The following is a 27,416-nucleotide window of genomic DNA, read 5'->3' as shown; positions in this document are numbered from 1 at the left end:
ATGCTGGTCAAACGGACTCAACTCGCTCGCTCACTCCCCTCCTCCTCCTCCTCCTCCTCCCCTCCACCGACAGCCCAGCTCCACATGCCGCGAGCTGGCTGCCGCTGCCGCAGCTGTCTGCCAGGCGGCTTCACCACCGGTGACAGTGCCGCGCACGAGCAAGAGGCGGGGGGGCGCCCAAAGTTTTGAACAGCGGCTGTTTTTAGAGCACGAGCTGGATTAAAAAGACGGTAAGCGTCTTATTTAACGTGGTTTTTTCGCTAAAAATACGATAATTAAATCAGTTTTCCCTCCTTAAATCTGTGTTTTAAACTGATGTTTTGCTAGCTGATAGCAAATCCCTCCTAGCAACTAACCAGCCGTTGAATGGTTAGCAACAAGCTAATGCTATGATGCTAGCTTGTTGTAGCTACATTCATGTTATTTAGGTATTTAGTAAACACCAGAACAGTTTTTAAGGTTAAAATTAATAGTTGCAAACAAAATAACCAGGTGAAATATATGCGTTCACAAAAATTGTTATCTTGCACCCTCTGCTGGATAAACACAAGACATTCAGGTGCAGGGTGTCTGGGGGTCTTAAAAAGTATTTAAAAGTCTTTAATGACATTGTCCAAGGTATTACATTTCATAGCTTGTTTTCAATACGTATATTCATCCAAATAGGTAAAGTTTGCCTCAAATGAATCATTGCAGGACCACGAGTTGTTACCAGACATTTCCCCTCTTAACTCATCATATGGTTTAATTTAAATAGATATATGAGGCTCTTAGAGGTAAAACTATAAATAGAATAAATAAAAATAAATACAAATTTGTGTCGCAGAACTTTTTTTCTTATTTTCTACCCCATTAATAATCTCAGCCCCCCTCAGATTTATCTTGTGAACCCTTGGAGGGGCCACTGGGTGAAACTACCGAGCAGTTTATAAAGTAATTACAGCTACAACAGAATTGATGCAATATTAATAATCTAATGATAAATTATCTAATAATATATCAGTCACAGGGCCAATTTTCTGCAGTACTTTTACTTAAGTAGGATTTTGAATGCAGGACTTTTACCTGTTGTGGAGTACTTTTACGTTGTTGTATTGCTGCTTTGACTTGATTAAAAGATTTTGATACTTCTCCCACCACTGTGTATTTGTGAGAGAGTTCCTACATGACATGACCCTCCTGAAGCTCACCAAGGTTTAATATATTTCATTTTTAGTTTTGTCAACTGTTTTGTTTATTGGTCAAATACTGGTTTCTAATGGTTTCATTCAAATAAACCCTGTACTGGGTTAGTCACGCTTTGTTCCCGCCCTGCCCATTTGATTTATGTTGTATTGATAAGGAGTTACCACAAACTAAGACTGTTTATCAGTATATAGTAAATGTAAGTTAGTGTAACTAGTGTGTAACTGGTTAGAACTTGAAGTGGCAAAGAGATCTTTAAATGTATGGAAAGGGTCTTAAAAAAGGTATTAAATTTAACTTCAGGATTCCTGCATGTACCCTGGATTAACTCCACCAATTTTACACATTGAAGGTGCAATATTTTAAAAACAATTGTACAATAACATGATTTTTTACGGTACAGGGATGGAGAAGGGCTTTAAAATTCACTAGGGGATTATGATGGTTATTGTATTGGTTGTTCATTTATTTATTTATTTATTTATGGGTGTGTATATATATATATATGTGTGTGTGTATGTGTATATATATATATATAAATGGTGAGGGTTTAAGTGGATGCTGGATAATACATACTTGCTTCAATTATTATAACATATATAATTAATTATGGGAGTAGTATACGTTTATAGAAGACAAAAGAAATCGATATATAAGCTATAATACATAAGATAATGGCTGATAAATTAAATTATATTTTGCAGGACATGTTATAAATTAATAAATAAATTATAACTAGACTATTTAACACATTGTCTAATATTGTGTCTAATGTGTTGTTATTGAACTTGTCTCTCTTTGTCTCAGTATCTCCCACACCTGGGGGATAAACAAGTACAACATATATATCTGTAACACAAAATGCTCATTACTTTTTCTGACTTTTCTCTCTGTTTATTGTTTGCTAGTGAAATAGTGGATGTGCTCTCTTATGGGGGTCCCAGAGAGGGCTTGATTGTAAGTGAAATGGGATTTGAACCACTACTCAAATTAACAATCTGAGAAAGATCAATAAATCATTTGTTCACATTAAAGAGTAATATGTGAAAAAGTAGCAGCCAACAGAGTCTTTTGTGGCTCAAGAGGAAGCTGCATGCAATCTGCTAAACTGCCTCCAGTGACATTACTCAGTGGCTAAGTTGCATTGGGGGTAATACAGGCACCAGGTTGTAAAAAGGAGGAAGAATGTGTGGAATTAAAAAAAAGGCAATATCTTTTGATGATTATGTTGTGATTATCATGGCAAGGGTTAAAAGGCATCTTCAGGGGCAGATACACATGGAAAATGTGCATTCAAGTACAAATGACTTTAAAATCCTTAAAATGAAACAGGCAGTATTAACAACTTTTGCTGCCAGTTAGCAGTTGAAAATGTATCTTAACTGCAGAAAAGTATTATCACACTCCTCCTGACCACTTGGTTTTTACAGTAGTGCACTTTTCATCGTGGAAATGTCTCCCTCTGACAACACCCCCACACTGCTGTTATGTGTCACCTTAAATACAGGTCAGGTCAGCAGTGGATGTCTTCTGCTAAATGTGTAGTGGTCACCACGTCTTGCAGTTGTTTTAGGTGTAACACAAAAGAGGAACAACTACAACAGCTGGTTTCCAGTCCAATTGCTATAAATAACAAACCACAGAACACAGTGAAGTTTAATACAAAATTAAAATCTGTAATTTGATCCATTGCCTTTGCATGAGGATTGTCCAATGGGCTGCTAGAGTGAGCAACAGTGCCACCCTGTGTCTGAAGTTCATTTAGTCTTGTGTAGCTTTTTCCCCTGGTTTTGAAATGACTGTTTTGCCTTCTCGAACCACACCCTAATGTGTGCCCTCGGCACAGGAAGTAATTATTAAAATGAAAGATTGCGGCATAGGTATGTCAGTTCAAGAGCCCTGGTACTGAACATACTGGTCGCTGGAATCTTTGACTGGGATGCCGCTCATTAGCAAAACCTGTGCTGCTGTGAGATAATAAAGGTCTAATCAGCCACAAGTGAAAATACCTGTTTTACTTGTAGCTGACATGTAAGTTCTGACATTTACAGTACATTATGATGATTGCCAACAAGTTGTTCCCCTGCATGTTTATACCGTTTTTTAGGTAATCAAATGATTTGCATACAATATTCCAGTGGTGCTTATTCTTTATCAGGCTACATGTTTAACTTAACGACAGTGTATCCAACATTGCCTGACTTTGAGGTGGCATATTGGTGAGATGGTGTCAATATTAATCAGATAAAGGGGGTGGAAATATTAAATATGAACACCTATACACAATATAAAGCAATACGTTCAAATTAGCAAAAATACTGCCTTTGTTAAATATATGTTGTTTTTGTTTACACTGTGTTATAGTGTTGTTACTGAGCATTGCTGTGTATCATATATGTTGTCGGGGATGCAAAATGTATGTCAGTTAAGTGTTTGTTGCAGGGCTTTCATAATGTCCACTTCCTGTATTGAAGGAACTGCCACCAGTGGATGATTTGATTTTCTGCAAAGCTATCTTATTATTATTATTATCTTATTAGACTGGAGGGTCGGTCGATAGGACAACCATCAGAGATTTTGCCATGTAGTTTATATCATGATAGCAGACATCCTATAATAGCTCTGATTGTATTATACCATTGTAGGAAATGTCACAAATCAATTCGATATGAGATGATATCATCTGCCCATTTAACACAATCAGGTACATTTATATCAACTCACAAAAAGCAACTAAAATGTGATTTGACAATTTTATTACTGAACTATTCAGTGGAAATATTATTTTATCAATGGTTCCAAACTTTTAAATGGAAAACCATCTATTATTTTTTAATAAAAAGAAAGCACTGTTTGGAAAGGAGCTGCACATGGACAGAAACTGTGACATGGACATGCCATGGGAATTTCAAAATAAAGGCGTATCTTAACGATGGCAGCGATGTGAATCGATGTTTTCACTTTGCATTGATGCTGTTGGATCGCTGATCGTTGAATCCATATATCGATCCAGATCGGTGTATCCTTAAACCCCTGTAACCTAGTATGTGGCTGGACTGTGTCTACTCTTATGGTATATGCCATATTGTGATTAAAAAAATACTTTATACCATGATGGAGAAGGATTTTCTCCATATTGCCCACTCCTATTGGACTACATAGATTGTGCCCATCCCTTGCACAACTGGGCACATGGAGTTCTGGGTACAGGCTGTCTTGTGAAGCCATTTTCAGCATCACCACTTCACCTGCTGTCCTCAAACAACCCTTTCTATGGCTCAACAGACCTCTGGAGGGCGCTGTTATTTCCTGGACGTGTTCAGTATGCCACCAAAAGGGGCAGGCTTTGTCTACACGTCTGTGCTCCCATTCATGCAGTGTGTATAGCAGTCTCCGCCGACAGCCGAGCCGTGTCACATCCTCGTCAGATCGGAAAAGCTCTGCTGTCTCAGTCTGATCCGAAGGGTTGGTGAGTAATAAAAGCTCCTTTCTTTCAGAGTGTGTTTCAGTTTAGTGTTGACTCTTCTTGTCTGCGGGTTTGTGAGTAGCTGTGCAAATAAACCTGCAGGGGTTTTGAAAAAAAGAGAAAAACAACACAACAACAACCCTGGAAAGAAACCAGATGAAAACTGTCGCGATCTGTGCGCAGTTGATGTCAGGTTGTTGCATTTCCTTGTCGGCGTACAGCGCAGAGCTGTGCGGTGTTTACATGACGTAGCGGACTGTAGGTTTTCTAACCTTTTGCGTTGACATTATCGGGAGGATTGTGTGGCCTTGCAGCTGTCAGAAATTAAGTTTGCAGGTAAATTATGACTCGTGAAAGTCGAAACTTAATCTCGAGGGGAGGTCTGGTGACTCACAGACATAGGTACTCTTGGTTTGGTGGTAAAAATACATGTTAAAGAGGCCTCCACTGACTACCTGCTAAAAACATTTAACCTGTATTGTGATCTTGTGTTCAATGAGCCTAGTTGGCACTCCTGACTGGTTGTTGATAACATGAATGTAGGCAAAAGTCCAGGTAAAGGTCATCCATGGACAACCAACCTGGCAGCTCTCATACAAAACGTTCACAGTTATATTATTCAGTAATAGTTCAAGGTAGTGTGTGTGTACCTGTGATGTGTGACAGCAGCAAAAGAGACATTTTATAAAGGTAGATGTGTGCATGTAAATGTCACCTGCCAGTGAAGGTCAGTAAAAGCTGGTTTGTCATGGTGTCCTCTCTTGTAGAGGCATCACAAACCTACACCTGTTCATTGGGACGTGGCTGAAAGTGCTGATTATTTCTCATAAATAAATAACACATAGTTGATTCACACCAGTGGGGGGTTGCGCACTAGTGACCCCATTTCACACAGACCACGTGGGCAGGATACTTGATATAATACCACAAAAAAAAAAAAAAAAATGTAACCTACATTTGTGCAGAGTGACTGTGGTGTTTAGTAGGCTAATGATGACTGAAAAAAGGGCTTTACGAGATGGATGATGTGGCGTTTGCGGTCAGTTTGATAATATACAGAAACGCAACGCTTAAGTTCATGAGAGCTGGGGGTGGTTGGCATGATTGATGAATGGTAAGACAGTGGTTTGCATATGCTTTAAAATATAGAAAAAACGGACAATGGCCGATTATACGACATCAAAAAACAAATGTTATGTTTTCGGGGGCTTCATTGCAACCACGACTGAATAAGCATGCCGACATACGAGCGTCGGTAAGGACTATGTTGCCTGTTTTGACCGGTATCTAAGCGGCGTAGCGCTGCGACCTTTCCCCTAGTTTCTGCAGCACAGGGTGGATCATGTGATGTGGGAAAGTAGCTGGGGGGGAGGGGACTGGCTGCTGAAATGCTGCTCTGTGGATGCTCCTTCCGAGGTTCTGGAAACGTAGAAACGACGTGTCCTGCTTCCAGAGTGTTCCTGTTGAATGAAATGAAAAATGGACTCTGCAAAGAGAAAGAGAAAGGCATTGCTTTTCAGAAACTAAGCACAGCCTTCCTGTAGTTGTAGAGAAGAAGAAAAAAAAGCCAGTGTAATCCAAATACAGCAAGGTATTACCATGGGGATGCCAAGCTTCAAAGAGTTGTATTATGCCATTTTGGGGTTTTCCATTCCTTTATTGTGTTATGTAGCATTGTTGTGAATGTAAAAGGTCTGCAAAGTGGAAAAGCCCACAGTCCATGCCAAAGGGAGTTACTCTCTCCCATAGAAAACACTGCTCCTGCACTGCCTGAAACACCCGGTTTGGAGTCGAGCCTTTACTTCCGTAACTTATGTGAGTCACTATGTAACAGGCTTTAAATAAATATACATATATTTATATATATTATGAAATATATACACTCCAGTCAGTCAGCAGACGAACAATTGCTAAATTGCTACTGCTGTAGCAGCGTTATTTTAGATCACACTTCCTTGCTCAGCGTGACCCACCCTACTCTGCCTCTGATTGGCTACATCCTAATGCGCATGTGCAACTCTCATCAAAGATTGAACAGAGGTGAGACTTCTCACTGCGTTGCTAAAACAGAGCGTTCAAGACACAGTGTGAAAAGGGATGCTGAAGCAATGCACCGTATGAGAAAAATAATGTGTTTTTTGAAAATGAAAGTATGTAAACCTGTTCTACTAGGACCCCCAAACAAAAGAAGGAACCTGCAAATTAGCATAATATGACCTCTTTAACGTAACATCAGCTATACAATCAGTGGAATCACATTTCAGATAGGTACCTTATGTGTATGTTTGTGTGGCGACAGCAGCTCAGTTTCATCATCCAGGTGGTGGTCTGCAGTGCACATACTGCTGGTCTGGTGATGGTGAAATAGAGGCTTAACTAATGTAATTTAAAATGAACCCTCTAAGACCGTGGATAAAGCTCAAGATTAGTAGACTTGTTTTGTGCCCAATTACAGAGGATGAGGTAAACAAGAAATCTGCAGTCTAAGATACCAGGTAAGGTAAGCATTAGTAATACCTGCTTGCCAAAATATGAGCTTTAGACCAGACTCCCCTTTGATCAAACATGATTTCCCAGAGCTCCCTTTATGATAAGATGTTGTAACAAGAACTCTTCCACTACCCATGAGGGGGAAGATATCAGTTTCCACCAAGCTTTCCTTCATCTCCACACTCTCTTTACTCTCTTTACTCACTTACAACCTCCGATTAAAATAATGTAACTCAAAAATTTCATTATGTGGACATGTAGTAGCTCACTTAGTTTTAACAAATGTAAAACAAATGGAGTCGTAGTTTTGAATGAAATAGTTGTCCTCGCAGCAGTTCCCTTGTCGTAAAAGATGCCACACCCGTCCTACCAGTTCAGTGGTTCAACATCCCAGTGCATCTGCTTTAGTGTCAGCCTGAACAACCAGTTTAGCTAGTAATTAAATGATTTTTGAACGACATACCATTAATCATTAAATGACAATAGTTAATAATAATTGTTGCTAAGCATTTCTTATGCAGGACAACAGCAAAATTGTTGTCGGTTTGGGATGCAAACTTTGTACTCTGATATCTGAAGGTAAGTTTTTATAAATAACCTTAGATTTTGGTGCCAGCTCACATGACATTTTTGTTGGAAAGGGCACAAACGGCAGACACTAGTAGCTCTCTGAGACGGAGTCAAATGATTTGGCCACAGTTGTGTGTTTGGCTCGTCTTCTCTAAAAATAACCACCGTCCTTAGATATGAGACAACATGAAAGTCAAGTTGAGTTGCAAGATGATGAGAGACCATCTAAAAAATTGAGTTGGGCTATAATAACTAAGAAAGGGCACACAAAACTACAGTAATGGCAGCACAATGAGGGGTGTACTGTAGAGTAATTTGAAGCAGCTGCTCATCTAGCACATATGTTTCCATGTTTTAGCTCTATCACAATTTTGCCTCTGAACATATATACTGTGCTTCTCAGTAAGAATGGAGTCATGCATCTACCTCAGTGTTTACTCAGTGGCTGTCTCCCTAGAAAGAGCTTAAACTGATTTAACCTTGTAATTAAGGTAAGCCTGCAGTGTTTTCAAGGAATAAGAAAGGTTGTTCTGATATATGCCTGACAACAATCTGTTACAGCCTCATCCAGATATCAAAATGTAGTGATTTTTCATTGTTGTTGTAATCTGATCATTCTTGAAGTAATGTTATGTGATGTTTGATATAAACTCTCTCGCAACGTTCACTAACTTGATCATCTTTTCTTGTCATCAGTGACCCTATACAGTAGTAGCCACCATGGCAGAAGCTCACCAGGCGGTGGCCTTCCAGTTCACCGTCACTCCTGATGGCATTGACCTCCAGCTGTGCCACGAGGCCCTACGCCAGATCTACCTCTCTGGCCTCCACTCCTGGAAGAAAAGGTTCATTCGCTTCAAGGTGAGAAGTGATGGACACATGGGAGGGCAAAGTCCAAAGGGCTTCTGCATAGTATGAGCAGAAATTTGCTGACAGAGTTACTGTAACCGTGTTGTGTACTATATCACACTGGAAGGTCACTCTCTCTCACACAATGAGTCAATAGTTACAGTAACCTTCCTGTCTGTTCTTTGTGTTCCTAGCCTTTGGCCTAGTTGTCTGTTTACAAAAAGTTCACAGAGTCACTCAAACCCAGAGACCTGCTAGCATTTTCACTCATTCCTAATTTTCTCTGGATGTCTATCATTAATAATATCTCGCAGATGTCAGCAGGATCCAAATTGTTGTGTTGCGATTTTATAAACTATATCTTTTCAGATTCTTTGCTCTTTGTGACTCAGATAACCTTTCTAACCCTGCATTTGGTTTACCTTTCCACAGAATGGGGTAATGACCGGTGTGTACCCTGGCAGCCCTGGTGGGTTCATGGTAGTGGTTGTCTCCTACATGTCCTACAATAAATATTATCAGTTGGATCCCTCTCACGGGTTGGTTGCCAAACTGGGCCAACACATACCCATCAGGTAAGGCCACAGGAGTATGGCACAGTGTTAGCATGTTTGTTTGTTTTCTGTAAGCGCACAAAGACATTCGAAAACCCTCCATTATTGTCCTTCTAAAACAATATGGAACGCAGAAGAGCTGTATTCACGTTGTGTTATGACCACCATATTGATTTGTTTACACTCTGGCACTGTGGTACAGAGGAAGGCACTGAACACACACGATGCTGATTGGCCGTTTCTGTAGTAGGACTTTGGCTGGAAAATGGAAAAAGCCATGGAAGAAGTTATTAACTCAGATTTTAAAAAAAATCCAACAAGCGAAAATGCCTTATCTTGACTAATGTGTAGTGGTGGAGGTGCAATGCATCTGACTTGGCGTCTTCCGGCTTGTACGACCTTTATGCAGTCATGTACACGCCTGAAGTATTTACGAGATGTTTCTCTTTGCCTCCTTAAGTGGCAGCTCCAGGTGTAGTTACAAAGTTTGTTTTAAGTTCTGCTGTCCACCACACCTCATCTCTATATTTTGATAACAGTGTTGATCATGTTCAGTGATATAATACAAACGCTTTCCGCCATACACGTAAAGGTTTTATGCCTCTGTTATCAACAGTACTGGGGACTTTCCCTTAAGTCAAGGACAATATTTATGACAGTGTCGTTAGTTGTTAGTTATAAGTTATTACCTCCACAAATGTCCCTTTTCTCACAGCGGGAGTACATGTTTTGTGTAAGGATAGAGCACCTGTTTGACAAATTTGAAGAAAAGCCATGTCACTTATTAAGTTTATAAAAATGCACTGGCTACAATTGGTCATAAAGGCTCAGGATTTGTGTGCGCGCGTGTGTGTGTGTGTCATAATTAAATGTGACTCTGTTGACTTTGGAAGTCTGGCAGCTGTTACATGAAATTAATTGTCTCTGTCTTTCTTTCTCTCTTTGTCTCTTTCCACAGTCAATACATGTCTACAGACAGCCAGAGGATAGTCGGAGGAGTTCTGGTGGGCACGGGCCTGTGGGTCACCATAATCATGATTATGAGGAATGTCCTAAAGGGCCTGTTGTCGTGGCATGGCTGGATGCGTGCACGCCATGGCTCTGTGTCCTGGTCTACTCGTGTGTGGATGGTGAGACAATGAATGTGCTCTTCTGTTTAATTCACTTTAGAGCCGAGTCATACAGGAATGTTCTTGTGCGTTTCTTTTCCACACAAGTAAAGACTGTGGTTTTTTCCATCGCACATGGAGGAAAAGGTCAGATCTTATGGGAGCCAGATGTATGAGAGACAAGAGTTGAAACAAACATTAATATATTTGATATTCTAATTTAAACACGGTTAACTTTTTATACTGTACAGTGTTACACTGCACTTAAGTTTGGTCTTATAAACCGCAGGTCTCCAGGTGAAATGCAAAATGTAACCTTTATCATTTTTGCCGCCCGTCCTCTCCCTTGTCCTCTCTGCATCTCCAGGTATTAGTGAAGGTGTTCTCTGGCAGGAAGCCGATGCTCTACAGTTTCCAGAACTCTCTGCCACGGCTCCCTCTCCCCACTGTCAAGGACACCTGCAGAAGGGTAATTTAAATCTAGCCAGTTGAATAAGCAGGTTTTGGTTTGTCTCAATTTCGTCAGGTCGTCTTCTGTCCCTTGACTGTGTTTCCCAATACAAAGCCACAAAACAGGCTTCCTGTCTGCCTGTCATTATCTTTCAGGGGAGAAAGAATGGCTAACTAGTTTTTCTTGCCTATCTAATCCCCCCCCCCCCCCCCCCTTGTTTAAAACTGATGACCCTTTGCATCACTCTTTGTGACTATGCATTTCTCTGTGTTGACAGTACCTGGAGTCAGTGCACCCACTGATGGATGATGAGCGGTATGAACGAATGAAGGGCTTGGCTAAAGACTTTGAGAAGAACCTCGGACCCAGACTGCAGTGGTACCTCAAACTCAAGTCCTGGTGGGCCTCCAACTATGTGAGTTAGAAAGAATTCCTCTCCTTTTCCCTCCTGTCTGCTCTTTTGTCACAGTTTTGGACTAAAAGTGTCACCCTCTGTTCCTTTAACCTCTCCTTCTCTTCATTTTGCACAGGTCAGTGACTGGTGGGAGGAGTATATTTACCTCAGAGGCCGGGGACCCATCATGGTCAACAGCAACTATTATGCCATGGTAAGATGTTTGACCAGACTGCCTGATCTGTTTGCAGACAATGACTCAGCCTTTATTTAAAGATTAAGCATAAGCTTCTCCATTTAGGTCCAATTGATTTTCTCAAGGTATGCTGTGTAAGTGTGACCTCAAACTGAAAGGTAAATAGTTATATACAAAGCTGATTACCTTCTTAATTATTAACTGTTAATCTGTAATCTTAAAAGAATGTGTCACCAGAGCTGCAGAGTAACCTGTGTGTCACATAAACTGCGGCGTGTTTGATATACAATATTTTAAGTGACACATAGTAACATGAGTTCTTGAGCAGCCAAGTACAACGTCGAAGACTAAATTGTATCCGTAACAAAAACCTCTCAGTCTAAATAGAGTTTGAATTTTATTGCGGACGGGCAGCTGTAATTTCCTCATCTAAGCGAACTTCCTAAAATTGTCTTCTCAACTTTCTTCATGAGGAAGTTCTTTTTTAACTTAAAATTAGTAAATCATTCATGTTCTGTTATCTGCATGTGTGTCTCCTGTGTCACTGTAACACAGCAGCACGATTGAGCACGAAGTGTTCGCACCATTAAGCCTCTATCTCTTTTTGATTATGGTCTGTGAGCTTCTGTCGAGCCTGCTAGTTTTCATCATAAAAATTCTCAGTGTTGTAACAATAGATAACATTGTTCTGTTCTTCAAATTATGCTGTGTTGGGTCCTCTTATTTAAGTGAATTAGGCCTGGAATGTTTTTGAAAAGCCCTTGAATGTGACATTTAAGAATAAGACTGGTAAAACCCTGTAAAGTCTTCCAGTCTTGAGATCTTTTAGTGTCTTGGCTGGCTAAACTATATTATAATGTGTGAGCAGTTTAATTGCTACACACAAACACACAGTTCCCAAATCTTTGTCTATATGAGTGAGACAGTAGACTGGACTGGCACTGCTACAGGACAGGCATGTCTGTGTCTGTCTTATCACTAAAAACACTGCTGTCAGTGGAGACAGATCTGGTATGGGGTCAGTGGAAGAACATTTGGCATACTTGGACATGGACTTGACTGTACTGTACTGTCATGTACTGTGTGTGTACATGCAGTCCTGGATTAAAACGGCAACAAAGAATTTATGGATGGATCACACAGTGACATTGTGTTCAGGGCGTTCATCTGTTTCCATTCGCAAGTCACGTCTTATGACCTTGTGTTTATCAGGCCAGTGTGACATGTTGGATGAAATGTTACTGATTTATTGATTAATTACTTTTATTATTTTTTTTCTTTCCAGGATTTCCTGTATGTGTTCCCCACCTCCATCCAGGCTGCTCGGGCAGGTAATGCCATCCATGCTATCATGCTCTACAGGAGAAAACTTGACAGAGCACAGATCAAACCTGTGAGTATAAAGCTCCTCTGGTTCTTTGTTTTCACTTCTGAAAGGATTTGGACTTTGGTTACTCCACAGCCATTGTGCAAGCTGTCATATAAACTAAATTAGTACATATTTGATCACATCAATCCTTTGTAAATGTTTAACTTTATCATTTATGATTTGTTGATTCATAACTGTTATCTTAGTGAGTTTGTGTTTAGAGTTTACAATGAAAGCTTCTTATCTTTCACAACCCTTTCTTGTTTGTATTATCCACAACCGTGATGAAACCTGATAATGTCCTCAGCTCACTATGTCTAACACTGACCTTGGAATGAGCTATGCACTGCGCTTTTTTGCTTTTTATATTGGAAGTGCAGCTTTGATTACTGGCAAAGCGAGATCACAAGCATTTTCTGAAGGCTTAGTGACTAAGGCTTAATGAATGCTGGTGATTTTACTGACACACGCAAGTGTCATCTATTCCTGCTCCCTTGTCCGTCCTTTTCCTTTACCAACCTGCATGACGCTTAAAGGTGGAGTTAGCGATTCCCGCCAAACAAATACACCCCTCCCTTCTGTGCTCTACCCCCTAAATTCATGGACGCACATTGCCAAGGAAACAACCTTAAAAGAAATATGACCAAAAGAGAAATATGGCAGAATCCAGTGTGTCTGCTGCCCGAGGATACGTTGGCACTACACAAGCAAAGATGTGTAATTCCCAGGTAAAGAAGAAAGTAAAATATTTTCAAAACAAGTTGGCAAGGTAATATCTCAGATATTATTTACATTTCATACTGTCATGGTGTAGCCCCATTTCTTGTGGAAGAGGAAGAGCAGCCGGGAGAAGCAAAGGAAGAGACATAGGTCGGAGTGTTTCGTGGCACAGTCCAAGTCACTTTATTTGTTTCCCATTTACAGAGCCAGGGCTGTTTACGAACACTAGACTTTTTTTTTTTTCAGCGCACAAACAGAAAGGACAGCTAGTGGACCACGTGAAGATAGTCGCTGACTTTGAAAAAAAGTATACTGGATAAGAATCGCTGACTCTACCTTTAGGTCCAAATTCTTTTTACATTTGCACAATCCTGACACACATTCCACAACATGTTGCATAAAGACACATTTATCTCTTCCAAAGACTGATTGTATACATTTTTACACACACCAATGCATGTGCCTGCTCTGTTACACACTCACATTCAGTTTGTCTCTGTTCTACTGTTTTGTCCCTTTGCTGTGTCGGACGCTGCGTTAGATATACTTGCTGGCAAACAAGGTTCCTCTGTGTTCGGCTCAGTGGGAGCGGATGTTTAACACCACCCGCACCCCTGGTTTGGAGACAGGTAAGAGGGGGGCACATCTCCACCGTGCCCTCTGACCCCCGTACCCTATGACCCTAGCTATTGCCATGGCAACGGCAATCGGAAACCCCTGACTTCTAGACTCATTCTCAACAGCACAGCCCTGAATCCATCCTACCTCGAATTGGCATTTGTTAACTTTATTATTTAGGCATTTATTTGGAAAATAAACATATTTGAATCTAAGTCCTACTGAGAATATCAGGGCTTTGCTGGTGGCATTGAGATAGCAGACCACTGGTTTCTGGATCCTGCTCATTTCTCCCTCCCTGGCAGCCTCCTGAGGTCCCTTCTGCTCCTTAAAACTGCTTACCATACCAATTCACATCACTCCCTCTGTACTTCATCCATGCTCCTGTCCCTGTAGGTGTCTGTCTGCCGCTGCTCTCTGGGGATTTTAGTGAATTAGTTTGTCATCTCTCTGTGTTTGACTCTCCCCTTTTGCGTTTCAGCTCATGCTCCTACACACTATTCCCATGTGCTCAGCCCAATACGAGCGTATGTTCAACACCAGTCGTGTCCCAGGTGTAGACACAGGTAGAGTCTTTAGCAGTGCCGCCTCCTCCACACTACTCCTACTGTACTTTCCTTGGGGCATTTTGTCCATTTGTTTGAATTAAAAATTATCTGACCTCCATGGATTAATAATGCATGTGTGCTGGTCTGTGCACATTCATGGACTAATTTGCATGTGACTCAAATCTAATGTTTGAGTTTGAGAAGGCAAAACAGCGATAGTGATAGTGGCAGTGTTAAGATAAGACATGAAAATATCAAACACTGACGTGCCTGAATACATAAAGAGATATATATGTACAAACATGAATATATACATACTTATAAAGTTCATTGATGTTTACTACGTCACATACAGTTCAGAATGTGTTCCATAAAGTTGAAAAGGTTTTAAAAGCTATTATCACCTCATCTCCTGAGTGGTGCTCTTGGGCATGCATCTAAAAATAGCAAATGACCTCTGAGAGGTTTCACTTCAGGATTAAGTGCTGTTGTTCATTCATAAAAGAACTGACATGATATCTTACATGCTCGATTAGTGTGGAAAGGACAACTAATGCAAACTTTTTTAGCACTATACAAAACAATGGCAGTATTATGCCACAATTGTTTGCATTATGCAAGCAAAGGAGGTTTGATGTTTAAGACAGCAGTGTTGGTGTGTAATGTGGCCTAAACGATGGCGTAACATGGCAATAACAGTCATTCACCATCTCTGTTTTACGAGTAAGGAATAATGAGTTCCCAGATCGCGTTGTCTCCACAATTTGCATACGTTCTCGGTTACGTTTTTTCACTTGGCCGCTAACTGCTGCTAGCTGTTTGCAGCAGTTGCACACACATCATCACACTCCTGTCCCGTCCTTCCGGTGTTCTGACAATTTATGCTGCCTTGTCAAAAAAATGCTACCCCCACTCGCACTAACCCTAAATAAGGGTTGTTTGTAGACAGAACTACACAGATCATAGTAATGTTTCAATGGAGCGTCACTGTCAGTTTTAATAAAAGTTTGTTTAAAGTAAGTAGTGTTAATAATGTTAAATAGAAACTTAAACAATGGGCTATCAGTGGCTGGAGGTGTAAGAGGAAACACAGGAGGCTAAGTATTACCTGGATGTGAGGTTGTTGTTGTTCTCGGGGTTGTTCCTAGCATCCTCTCCTTTGTCTTGCCTGTAACAAGGGCAATGCTTGTTTGAACACTCAGCATCACCAACACAATGTCGTAACTTTGTATCAAAGAGGCGGATAATGTTTATGATTTGGTTTTTTTCTTGGTTGTTGCACAGTGATGTTCAAACAAACATCGCCTCAATTCATTGTACTCCAAAACCACTGCCCCGTTCCAAAATTACTTTCCCTTTTCATCTCACTTCCTGCACTCCCATTTCAAGCTGCTTTAGTTTTTGAACTGGATAGTCCCTCCCATCAAATAGTTTCACTTTGAATTCAGTTGTTTTTTTGCCCTTCAAATGAATATAACTCAGTAAGAAGAAGGATGTTCACAAAAAAGTCAAAGAAACTGCCCTGGATGTTGTGGATATCACATCATTTTAACACTGGGACCAAGAACTGGTTACTAATCACTTCCCAGGATTGAAATGCTGTCATATCCACACTTCATTCGACCTGCTGCCTTCTTTTTCACTTTTTTATATAAAGCTTTTAATCATTAATATTTATAAACCGAAGCTCATACAACTAATCTCCCCAAACGCTTCTCCATTTCTTTTTTTTTTCTTCTTTCTTTTCTTGTTTTCTGTTTGCTCTCTCTCTTTACCGTTGGTCCTTCCCTCCCAGACACCCTCCAGCACATGAACGAGAGCAAACACATAGCTGTGTTCCATAAGGGACGCTTTTTCAAGGTGTGGATGTTTTATGACGGGCGGCTGCTGTTGCCACGGGAGATAGAGCAGCAGATGGAGAGGATCCTGGCAGACAAGTCGGAGCCCTTGCCAGGAGAGGAGAAACTAGCCGCGCTCACTGCAGGGGAAAGGTGGGTGGCATTATAGAGCAAGGTGCAGCTGTGAATCGATGAGGCCACTGTTACACTGAATACATACCAATAACTTTGCTTTTATCAAATGTAAAAGAGCTTTTCTGCACAATCGCTTTCAAAAATGTTTCACTTACAGTAAAAAGATGTTTTGGTCAGGCGCTATAATTGTCTGTGAGAGTGTTTTGAAAGTAGAAAGGCGTGACAGTGACCACAAAAATGCATGCAACTCCTTCCTACATATGATGCTTTTCTCACAGTGAGTAGAAACTTGTATGTATTTAGTAGAAGTGACTCCTTCCAGGCGTTGTCTCACATCTGCCTTTGACACTCTGCAGGACCCCCTGGGCCAAGGCACGTGAAACCTACTTCAGCCGTGGTAAGAACAAGCAAGCTCTGGACGCTATTGAGAAGGCAGCCTTCTGTGTGACGCTTGACGACACCGAGCAGCGGTACGATGAAAACAACCCAGTCAAGTCCCTGGACAGTTATGCAAAGTCGCTGCTTCATGGAAAGTGCTACGACAGGTGGGACAGATAACGTATATACATTTTATATTTCTGATGATAAGAGGCGGCGCAAGTTAATTTATAGTTTACTGAAGGTGTTTATTCTTTGTTTTCATTCAGGTGGTTTGACAAATCCTTTAACCTCATAGTTTTCAAGAATGGTACAATGGGACTGAACGCAGAGCATTCCTGGGCAGATGCTCCAATCATTGGCCATCTGTGGGAGGTACGACTAGTTTTTGGATATTCGTTTCTTTTTTTTAAAGGAATACATTTAACTAGCCCAGCAGTCTTAACTAAGACAATAGCATTGAAGAAATATCATGTTAATACTTGAGTCTTTGTTACAGCATGTACTGTCCATGGACCCTGTTAAGCTGGGATATAGTGAGGAAGGTCACTGCCATGGGGAGCCCCACCCCAACCTGCCAGGACCTCAGAGGCTGCAGTGGGACATCCCTGCTGAGGTAAGTGGCCGGGTTGTGCTTCAGAAACAACAAGTTGTACAACCATCATAAAGAGGGGAGACGCAGTAATTGTTTAAACATGGTGATAACTGGAAGACAGTCATAGTGTTGCACTCATTTGTATAGATCAGTAGTGAAATTTTCAGTTTTCAAAAGAAGTTGTAGAAATCGACTGCATGCCCCCAAATTCTGACGCAGGACAGGTGTGGTGTGAGGGGGTTTGCAGAGCTGTTTAACCGCCTGACCAGCACTTCACAAGGATCATACTGGCAGCATTAGACCACTGCAAAGTCTTACACACTGAGGGCTGATGCCTGAGATTTAATATTCAGGAATTGGCCTCCCTCTGCTGGTAGCTTGAACTACGTGCACCAGTGTTATCATTTTATATCCTAAAATCAAAGATGTAGAGAAAGGGCTGTTGGATATTTAAATTTAACAGTACGATAACTGCCACGAATAAACATTTTATCAATCAGAGCTCTCCTTAATAAGAATACTACAAATATGCTCAGTCTAACGTATGACTCTGTCACTTCTTTTAGTGCCAGGATGTCATCCATAGCTCCCTGAAAGTCGCTGAGGTGCTGGCTGATGATGTGGACTCCCACATTTTCCCCTTCAACGACTTTGGCAAGGGTCTGATTAAGAAGTGCCGCACTAGCCCTGATGCCTTCATCCAGATCGCCCTACAGCTGGCCCACTACAGGGTAAGTAACAACATCTCACTGGTTTCTCAACACAATTTTATGACTCAACAAGTATTTGAAGCATTTATTTATTTGCCCTTTAATGTCCTTTGCATGTTTTACTTCTAATTATAATAATGGTTACAGTCCAGTCACACTCCTCTTAAATTCCAGCAGAGGGCAGTCACGGCTTGCCAGCCATCACACATTGAAGACTGTCGATGAATGATTTCATCAAAACATTGTTCAGCTTTAGTTAAAGGCTGTAATTGTATGTTCATGTTGCAGTTTACCTGAAAATACAAAGCGTAGATTTCTGATTTTCATTCTCAACGTGTCAAAAACCTACTGTTGACTCATTAACAAATGTAACAGAAATCCCGTGGTTACTTTTTTTGATGCTGACCCATCCCGTCTCTCATCAGGACAAAGGGAAGTTCTGCCTGACATACGAAGCCTCCATGACACGTTTGTTCCGTGAGGGCCGAACAGAAACTGTGCGCTCCTGCACCATGGAGACCTGTGCCTTTGTTCGTTCCATGATCAGAGATGAGACAGTAAGGGCTTAACAACAGCAACGCACCACACCTCTGATTACAGTACCACTCTTAATGACACTTTGTCATGTTTAAGTTGTTTCTCTCTGTTGTCCACTCAGACAGAAGAGCGTCTCAAGTTGCTCAAACTGGCAGCAGAGAAGCATCAAAATATGTACCGCTTGGCAATGACAGGACAGGGCATCGATCGGCATCTCTTCTGTCTCTATGTGGTGTCCAAATACCTGGGAGAGGACTCAGCCTTCCTCAAGGAGGTATGACGTGTTGTTACAAGTTGTTGGGATTTCTGTTCTGAAAGCTTATTCCCCCTAATGTTGTTGTCCTAATGCTTCTCCTCACTTCTGGGCTAGATTGGCCTTTTAAAAACAAATAAAGCTGAGTTTCTTAGATTTAATTTGGACTAGTATGACACACAGGTGGTTTGAATAAGTGTTAGCCAAGACTAAGTAATTAGAAAATAAGCAATGCACATTTTTAAATATATTTTTCAGAAAGCCACTTTTCAAAAACCAGATTCATGCTTCTAGACTAAATCTGATTTATTTATTTATTGTATTTTTTTGTTCAGAAAACTATCTCATACTGTTTATAGGCACATTAATCATTTCAGAGTAGGCTTTTACTTATCAGTTGAATTCAAAGGGACTTTATTGGCACGGGAAACACATGTTATATTGCACAATGCAAGACACATGTCACTTTTCACAGAGTACCTAATAAAGACATTTTAGTGAACTGAATGGCTGTTTGTTACCTTTTATGTTTAGGTCTTGTCTGAGCCGTGGAGGCTGTCCACAAGTCAGACTCCTCTGCAGCAGCTTGAGCTGTTTGACCTGGTCAAACACCCTGAGTATGTGTCCTCTGGAGGTGGATTTGGTCCGGTAAGTTATCCATCAGTGTCGACAATAATATTTAACGATAAAGAGAAGACAGGTTGTGCAGTGTTCTTGCAATTGGCAACATAGAGTCATGCAATTTGTGTCCTTTATAGACGAGACCATCAATCATAAATATTTATGTAATGTCCACCTGTTTGTCAATTTTTGGAAATGTAGTTTGAAAATACATCTATTTGTCTTTCCTCTTCTTTCTCAAGGTGGCTGATGATGGTTATGGTGTCTCCTACATCATTGTTGGTGAGAACCTCATCAACTTCCACATCTCCAGCAAACACTCAAGCCCAGAAACCGTAAGTTGACTAGTTTTACGTTTTTACAGACAATCTAGATTGTTTATGTCCGTTCACTAATGAGGAGACTTTTGACCACTTTTTGCTTTATTCCAGGACTCCCACCGTTTTGGCACCAACATCAGACAGGCCATGCTGGACATACTGGATCTCTTCCAGCTTGACAAGAAAGCCAAGTGATTGACCTCTCCACGGGTGGAATAAACACAAGAAGTTGTGTTTTTGCAAAACATATATACTTCCTGAAGCTTGTACAGAATCAAATGTTGGGTTTGGGGTTATTTTTTAAGTAAATTGATGTTCCGGAAATAAGGATGATTGAGAGGTATTTGGAAAAACATTGCTGTCAATATGGTGACGAAGGTTCTCAGTCATCCAGGTCATGGTAATCTGTGTGTGCGAGGCGCTTATGTGTACTGTATATATAGGCAAGGTGAGATTCAGGTGGTTTTGGCTACAGGTAGTGCACAGATCAAAGTTTTTATTCACAGGACTGTACGCACCGGTGCCTTAGTGACCCACTAATGTAAAAAAAGGGCAGAAAGGGAGGAGAAATTAGAGCCGCTGTAGTCGTGAGATCAAGTACGGTTAACCACAGCCAGAGAGACATTTCAGCTGAAGGATTGTTCAGTAGCATCATCCAGTATTTGTGTCATGTTTTAAGTTGAGAGATGGTGCAATATTTTACTAGTTTTTGTTCCACTGTTGAAAAAACCTTAGAATTCTCACTGTTTTTGGGTTTCTTCTGGTCTTCTTAATTGCAGAGCCTGAGTCATGTTTAAGTGGCCAAAGCAGCAAACTCGATGTTAAATATCATTAACGAATTGCATGTTGCTTGATGTCCATTAATTTCAGCTGAAGGACTGGAGCCTCATATGGCTCAGTATTATAAACTACCACTGAATCACACCATGAAGGCCTGAATGAGTAAAACAGTTGATATGTTATTACAAGAATTATAAATATTCATCTTTGGAAAGTGGGTCTCAGTGTGTTTCTGGATACCAACACAGAAGACAAGGCGCTGCTGCCACCGTCTAATCAATGGATCCTCATTGCCTTTCGGACTCAAGTGCACAGCCGGTGTATTTGTTTCATTTTATCTGCCGTGATTTCATGATGCAGCGACGAAGGCAGATCGTGTTTGTGTGCGTGTTTTTATCGTTTTCATACTCAGGTTTTACTAACTTGGTATCGGAGAGTGCTGGCTGCAGGGTTGGAAGATGAGTGCTTACGTTGGCGTGTACATGTGCAACAGTAGAAGAAACTGAGATGAAGTACAATGCCATGTGACCCCGGCGAGCTGATGAGGTAGGATAACATGAAGTTTGCTGTGTAAGTAAGCGATCGGCAGGACACGGTGTGTGTCTGGGGTGAACCTTACTTGTGTTTGACTGACAGTGACTTTTTTTTTTTTTTTAAAGAGTGGGTAAACTGTAATTTCACTCTGTTGTGCACTCCATTACTGGCCATGTTTAGTTCTAGCTAACCAATTCCTGACTGCCTTGGTAGCCTTTTTTGTCACATCAAGATGAATTGTAAAAACGTTTATGAGCAAACTTGTCACGTTGTTAGTTTCAGCATGTTGCGGTTGTCGAGATGAGATGCAGAATCGCTTAACAGGTTGTTAATGTCTCTCCGGTACAGTAGGAAACAGTTTCGCTTGGAGTAATGTTTAGGAAGCGCAGATATATAGGGGTCGTCATGTGTAGGAAGGCATTTCTGTTATTATGTATATGTTGTCAGTTCATATTATTTATTTTTTCCATGTTTTCACCTCTTCACAAAACAAACATGCATTTTTACCAGCTGAATGCAACGAATGATGCACACTAGTTAAGCTTTGCTGATTCAAGAAGTGAAACTGACAAAATGCTTCCTTCTATTTTATTTTATTTTATTTTAATTTTCTTTGGACATGACAGCTCTGTTGTCACAGACTTTGCCAGTAAGTTGTAGTTGTATGACCTTTTTATCTCGGTAGACCTCATGTTTACACTGCTGCATGGTGTTTGAGGATGAAGCTGTATATCTTTGCCTTTAATTTAAAGATGTGTAAAAAAAGACAAGCAGCTGATATACCAAAACAAGTTTTAACAATAAAGTGAATGTCAGACAGCTGTATCAGAAATGAGTATGTCATCTTTTACCTCCAATCTGCTCTTTTAAATCAATTTCAGTAGTTTCATTTTAAAAAACTCACTATTTTTCTGGTTTTAGCTTCTTAAATGTGAAGATTTGCTGTTTTCCAGAATATATATGGGTTTAGTTTGTTGATTGGACAAAGACAAGCTGTCGAAGATTTCCAGCTTTCGGGAATTGTGATGGGTATTTGAAAACAATAACCCAATAAGAATAATAAGAACATGAAAAGATGATGTCAACATGCTCGCACTCAGTCACAATGTCTTGCTCATGTAATGTTTACCCTCTTCACCATTTTAGTTTAGCCTGTTAACATCCCAACAAGCACTTAGCACAAGATTCAGGCACCTTATCATGAACCAAATTTGTTGACAGACTGGAATTTTGACCTGATGATGGCGCTAGAGGAGATGTTAAGGTAACAAAAACTTAGTAAAATTCATCCTGAGGGTGAGTGTGCGTACCAAATGTCATGGCAATCCATCCTGTAGTTGTAGAAACATTTCCTGAAAGCCAAACACGTGAGCTTCATGGTAAACAAATATACTCCTTGAAAAATGCTTGATTTTCAACTGTTTTGTTAAAATGCAAAATGGTGTCAGGACCACAAAGTGCCATTCTGCCCGCTGTGCTCAGATTATGAAAAATAATACATATTAATGGATCGTAGACCATTTTACCTCACACAAGAGCACATAAGTAGAGATTTATATTGTATTTTTATTATTTTTGGCCATGGTCGGTCAAATCCAACCTTATGTTGGGCCAACTTTGGCCTGCAGGTCCCACTTTCCCAGAACCACTCACCAAAAAATCTTTCTATATTTAAAACAAAACAATCACGTCTTCAAATGTGTAGTGAGCATGAAATAATCAGGATCAAACAATTTAGATGTGATGATAGATGCTTCGAGAGTCTGGGAATTTTAGGTTAAAGTTCTAGATATTTCAGTGGTGGCCTGAACATTGTTATCTCTCCAGAGCCATGACATTAATTTTGTTAGTAAATGTTACTTGATGTTGTTATTAAGCTTTCAGCAGGTGGTTAGCTTGGATTTATTATGACCGATGTTCTGCATTAGTTCAGTGAGAAAGTGGCGATGGCCTCGGTCGAACACAAAGGTCATGTCATGTACACCATGGTTCGGTTTGATGCGTGTTTACTTCGGGTGCTTGACTCTCACATGCGTAGGTTTTTCTTAGCGCTGACAATCTGTAAACCTCCTGAAACTGGTCTGGTGTGAAAATGAGATCTTTCCTTCCTTAGCTCAGTGTTTACTTAATCAAAGGGAAGCTGCTGCCTGCCATCTGGCCAGGTGGTCGGGCTCAAGTGGATGCCACCCCGGGAGCCAGTTCCATCTTTGAGGGTATTAGTAAGTCCCTCCGCTGGGGCTGCTCCGGGTATATTCAGCTATTAACTTGAATTAAACGGAAGACGCTTAAAGGCATCGTGAGGTGACAGATTCCCAAGGAGGGCATGGGCAGGAAGTGATTACATGTGACAGCTTCCCTCTTGCTGCTGCTGCCCACCACTTGTGCACAGCCTTCTTCTCTCTCACACACACACACACCTCCACAATGGTACACCCGCCCCGATTTCACCCTTCCCCGGGCTTCCGATAGCAGGCTAACATTTCAAGACTGCATTCCTGAGGTCTGCTTTCTCCCTCATCTTCTCTGGGAACCTGCAATGTGGCTTCATCGGGGAAAAGAATCACTTTCAAAAGCCAGAACCTTTGTTTATCTTTATTTTAATGTCTTTTATCAAAAATCACGACGCGTTTCCTGGCTCTTGTGCGTTCAGCCAGTTCAGTTTTTGATCGCCAAGGAGAACGTCAGTATCTTCTCTATTCAAATATTCAAAAAAAACCAAGACGTGCACGCAAACTATGAGAAATCCATACAGCATTAACCAAAAGACTTCAGCCGGCTGGCTTCTGGACAACAAGCCTTTAAATTGTACACCTAATTGGCAAGCTGGAAAACCCATTCACTCAAGAGCTAGACGCTGAAACCTAAAACCTTGACTTGCACTTTCTAAAAGTAGACTTTGGGAGAGATCTGCGGCCTCTGCTTGTCACCAGTTTAATTCATGTGCCACTTGCTCCACAGCAACCCTCAAAGACAAGAGGGGGGGAAGCCAGCGTTGCCTATCCTGTTTTATAAGCTAATCATTCACGCGGGAGCGGTGGGATGTTCCCATTTTGTCCCGGTGGTAATCACCGGTAGCTGTTAACAGTGGAGAGTAACATTGTCGTCATTGCAGCTACCGTATGCAGATCATTCGTGTCATTTCTTGATTCGGGGGTTTTGGCAGGACAATTTGTTTTTCCTGCACTGCTGGGCGACTTACATAAGACTCCGTTATGCCCCCGGACTAATTGGGTTGAATGTTACATTTTTGATTTAGTGAATGGGGGAAAAAATAATTGGACCGCAGTGTCCTGCTGCTAAATGTTAGTTTAAGGGTGGATGTCTTCGACCGCAGCATTTCTGGAAGGAGTCGAGTTATTGTGCCGTGATTTCCCATCAAAGTGGACCTCACAGAGGGAGCTTCGCCTTTCAGAATAAAGGATCAATCTCAAAGAAGAGATTTGGGGGGAAATTAAGTTTATGATGAATTCTGGAAATGACACAGTATTGAATTAAACTTTGTCAACGTCCATCCACTGAAAAAAACAACCACAGAAATGATGAAGGTCACTTAAGGTTTTGTGGTTTAGCTCTCTAAGCTCTGCTGTCCTCTCCAGCCTCCGTCACTGTAACTTCATCACCTCACAAACCATGGAGCCTCGCTAGAATGTCTTGTGAATTTTATCTGGCTGAGAACTGCGCCAGTTTTTCAAATGTGACTTATGAATCTAAGTGATTGAGGCGTGGACGTAAAGGAGAGGGGCGAGCTCGGGGTTTCGTTGGCGCTGGAGGGTCCGTGCATGTCTGCGGCCAGCTGCACCTGTCTTAGCTTGCGCTAAAGGAGCGGGGTCCGGGGGGCCCCACGGTGGAGCTCTGCCAAGGGGCAGCGGGGAAAAGGAGGTGAGGAGGAGAAGCTCAGCTGAGGTTGAGCAGAATGTGATTCCCCTGGGAAATCTCTCCCACCGCATGCTCACCGGAGCTATAAATAAGTTTTATTAGGTTTAAATGGAATTAGTGGAGATGTTAGTCGTCAGCATGCTCGCGGATATATAGATGTAGACTTTACTGACATGAGGAGAAGGAAGAGCGAGGAGTGTTAATGATGAGGACCTCACACAGGAACATGAACATGTGCAGGCAGGCACGGACACGCACGAAACAAATACCACAAGTTCAAACAGTTAATTTACACGATCAAATCTTCATTTATTCTTTCTAAATATTTAGACCTTATTCACACGGCGGCCAGTTTCCTCCATCATGCAAACTTGAACGCTGGGATAATGTCATGCTGCTGTTTTCCAGGTTACAAGTCATATAAACTTTTTTTTACAGCTTCCCGATTGATCAGCAACTGAAAAGATGATGAAAAGTAAAAATCTGGAGGCACATTTAGTAGGATTTCAAGGTAAAACAACACATTTGATAACTCGTTAGCTGATGCTAGCATTCAGCAACTTCCCAGCTAACATTACTGTTTCATTACATCCTGTGCGTTTCATATTTCCTCATCGTATCGTATCAAACCACTAACGTTACGCCAGAATGTGGTTTAATGCTAACGTTAGCCGCCGTCTAACGGAAGCTGATCGGTTATCAAACCTGAAGCATCCAAAAAAACACTAAATAACTCAAAGAAGTGAAGTAAGAAAATGTAAACTTTATTGTAACTTTGACGTTCTAAGTTCTCTGATTTACAGAAGAGAAAAAAACACTTGTAATGGCACAGTCATCGTAATATGTACATTGCTGATACTGCAATAATCCAGACAACATCGTGTTGTCCAGATTTAAGAGTGGCATATTAAGGCACATGGTTCGCTCAGTCTGTAAGAGGGACGGAATAACAACATACATACCACGGCATTCCTTAAAAAGCATTAGAAGAACGGGAGCTAGGAAAAGCTCCCCCTCGCACGAAGGGCTCGGTTGGGAAAATCACAGTTTGTCCATTGTACATTCAGCTCTGGGAGAGATTAAGACGTCAATGTGTTCACAACATACTGCGTTGCACTAAGACATTTGGTGATTTGATAAGCTTCAGTAGACCTGAGTGTTTGAGTTGATACAGTAAACTTGATAGATCAAAGTTACACAATCAATTTAGTAGTAAAGCATTCAGTACTAAGGTTGTCAGAGTCTGTATCATCACTGCTGGCCGGGTTAAGATCGTCTCGTGAAGAACAAATCAAGAGCACTTTTCGACTAACTAACTGCACATAGAGCAATGCATCATGGTGCTAAAGGTGGTTACATGTGTCCACGGGCTAGTTTTATGAGTATAATCACAAAAAGAAAATCAGGTATCTCATTTACACATCATTTGCTTAAAGCATATCAGGGTTCAAGCCAAATAATAAAATTTAAAAAATCTCCTATTTAAGTAGCCTAATGCTACGAGCTAAAGCAAAGCAATGGAAGTGGATGTGATTACAAGGACACGTGGCCACTGCTCCCCTCTATGACTTTAAATGTCAGGTCATGCTTTCAACAGTTTCTAATAAATCCAAGATGGTTGCAACGGACATTTACGAAGGCTAGCCTGTATCGTATTCATGAATTCTGGGTTCTGTAGTTCTCTTTCCCCCCACGTCGTCATATTAGCGGAATAGTTTGACATTTTGAGAAATACATTTTCTCTTACTCTTTCTTGCCAAGAATCAGATAAGTAGATTAATACAACTCTCGTATACGTACGATAAATACCGAGCCTACAGCCAGGAGACGTTAGCTTAGCCTTAGTAGCTTCACTCTGGCTAAGAAATAGTCCCGTCCATTTTGTACAGATTAAACAAGATATAATTTAAGAATTTGTGAGCTTTAGAGTTGCTGGTACGTAGATCTTGTTTGTTTTGGCTAGCTAGCATGACTCAAAGCTGGATTAGGCTAGCTTCGAGTCATGCTAGCTAACTGGCTGCTCGCAGTAGGTTAATATATAAGCGTACCGACAACGAGAGCTGTGTCAGTCCGGGTATTTTTCCAAACACGTCGTACTATCTATCCAAAATCTTCTGTCAACCTGTTTCATCCACAAGGCTTTCTTTCAAAACTTAATTTGGCACCCATGAAGATGAAATAGCATAATTAACACAACATTAGACAAAAAAAAACAAAAAAAAAACGAGCAGCCCATTTAAAAGCCCTTAACTACAGCAGGTTAGTAAGAAGGTGACATCTCATCTAAATTCATATATAGCCATATATAGTTACATTACAG

At 40.9% G+C, this 27,416-nt stretch overlaps 1 protein-coding gene across 1 annotated transcript; it reads left to right on the top strand.

Moving 5' to 3' along the window:
- The first annotated feature begins 122 nt into the window (after positions 1 to 122).
- On the top strand, positions 123 to 22,045 carry cpt1ab (carnitine palmitoyltransferase 1Ab (liver)). Its single transcript, XM_073471791.1, has 20 exons — positions 123 to 230; positions 4,471 to 4,654; positions 8,408 to 8,572; positions 8,993 to 9,135; positions 10,073 to 10,244; positions 10,591 to 10,692; positions 10,952 to 11,089; positions 11,205 to 11,282; positions 12,550 to 12,657; positions 14,453 to 14,537; positions 16,315 to 16,510; positions 16,849 to 17,037; positions 17,140 to 17,245; positions 17,370 to 17,486; positions 18,032 to 18,196; positions 18,601 to 18,732; positions 18,834 to 18,986; positions 19,500 to 19,613; positions 19,829 to 19,921; positions 20,018 to 22,045. The coding sequence occupies exons 3-20, from the start codon at positions 8,432 to 8,434 to the stop codon at positions 20,099 to 20,101; spliced, it is 2,316 nt and encodes a 771-aa protein (XP_073327892.1). The 5' UTR covers positions 123 to 230; positions 4,471 to 4,654; positions 8,408 to 8,431; the 3' UTR covers positions 20,102 to 22,045.
- The last annotated feature ends 5,371 nt before the right edge of the window (positions 22,046 to 27,416 follow it).

This window comes from Pagrus major, chromosome 8 (assembly GCF_040436345.1).
Source record: "Pagrus major chromosome 8, Pma_NU_1.0".
Classification (NCBI taxonomy): Eukaryota; Metazoa; Chordata; class Actinopteri; order Spariformes; family Sparidae; genus Pagrus; species Pagrus major.
The sequence above is the reverse complement of the archived record's forward strand: the minus strand, read 5'-3'. Positions and strand labels throughout refer to the sequence as shown.

Excerpts from the sequence above, each read along its gene's own strand:
- cpt1ab (XM_073471791.1), top strand. The coding sequence starts at position 8,432 with ATGGCAGAAGCTCACCAGGCGGTGGCCTTCCAGTTCACCGTCACTCCT. Across the intron at positions 9,136-10,072 it reads GGCCAACACATACCCATCAG|TCAATACATGTCTACAGACA; the intron begins GTAAGGCCACAG and ends CTCTTTCCACAG. Across the intron at positions 12,658-14,452 it reads ACAGAGCACAGATCAAACCT|CTCATGCTCCTACACACTAT; the intron begins GTGAGTATAAAG and ends TTTGCGTTTCAG.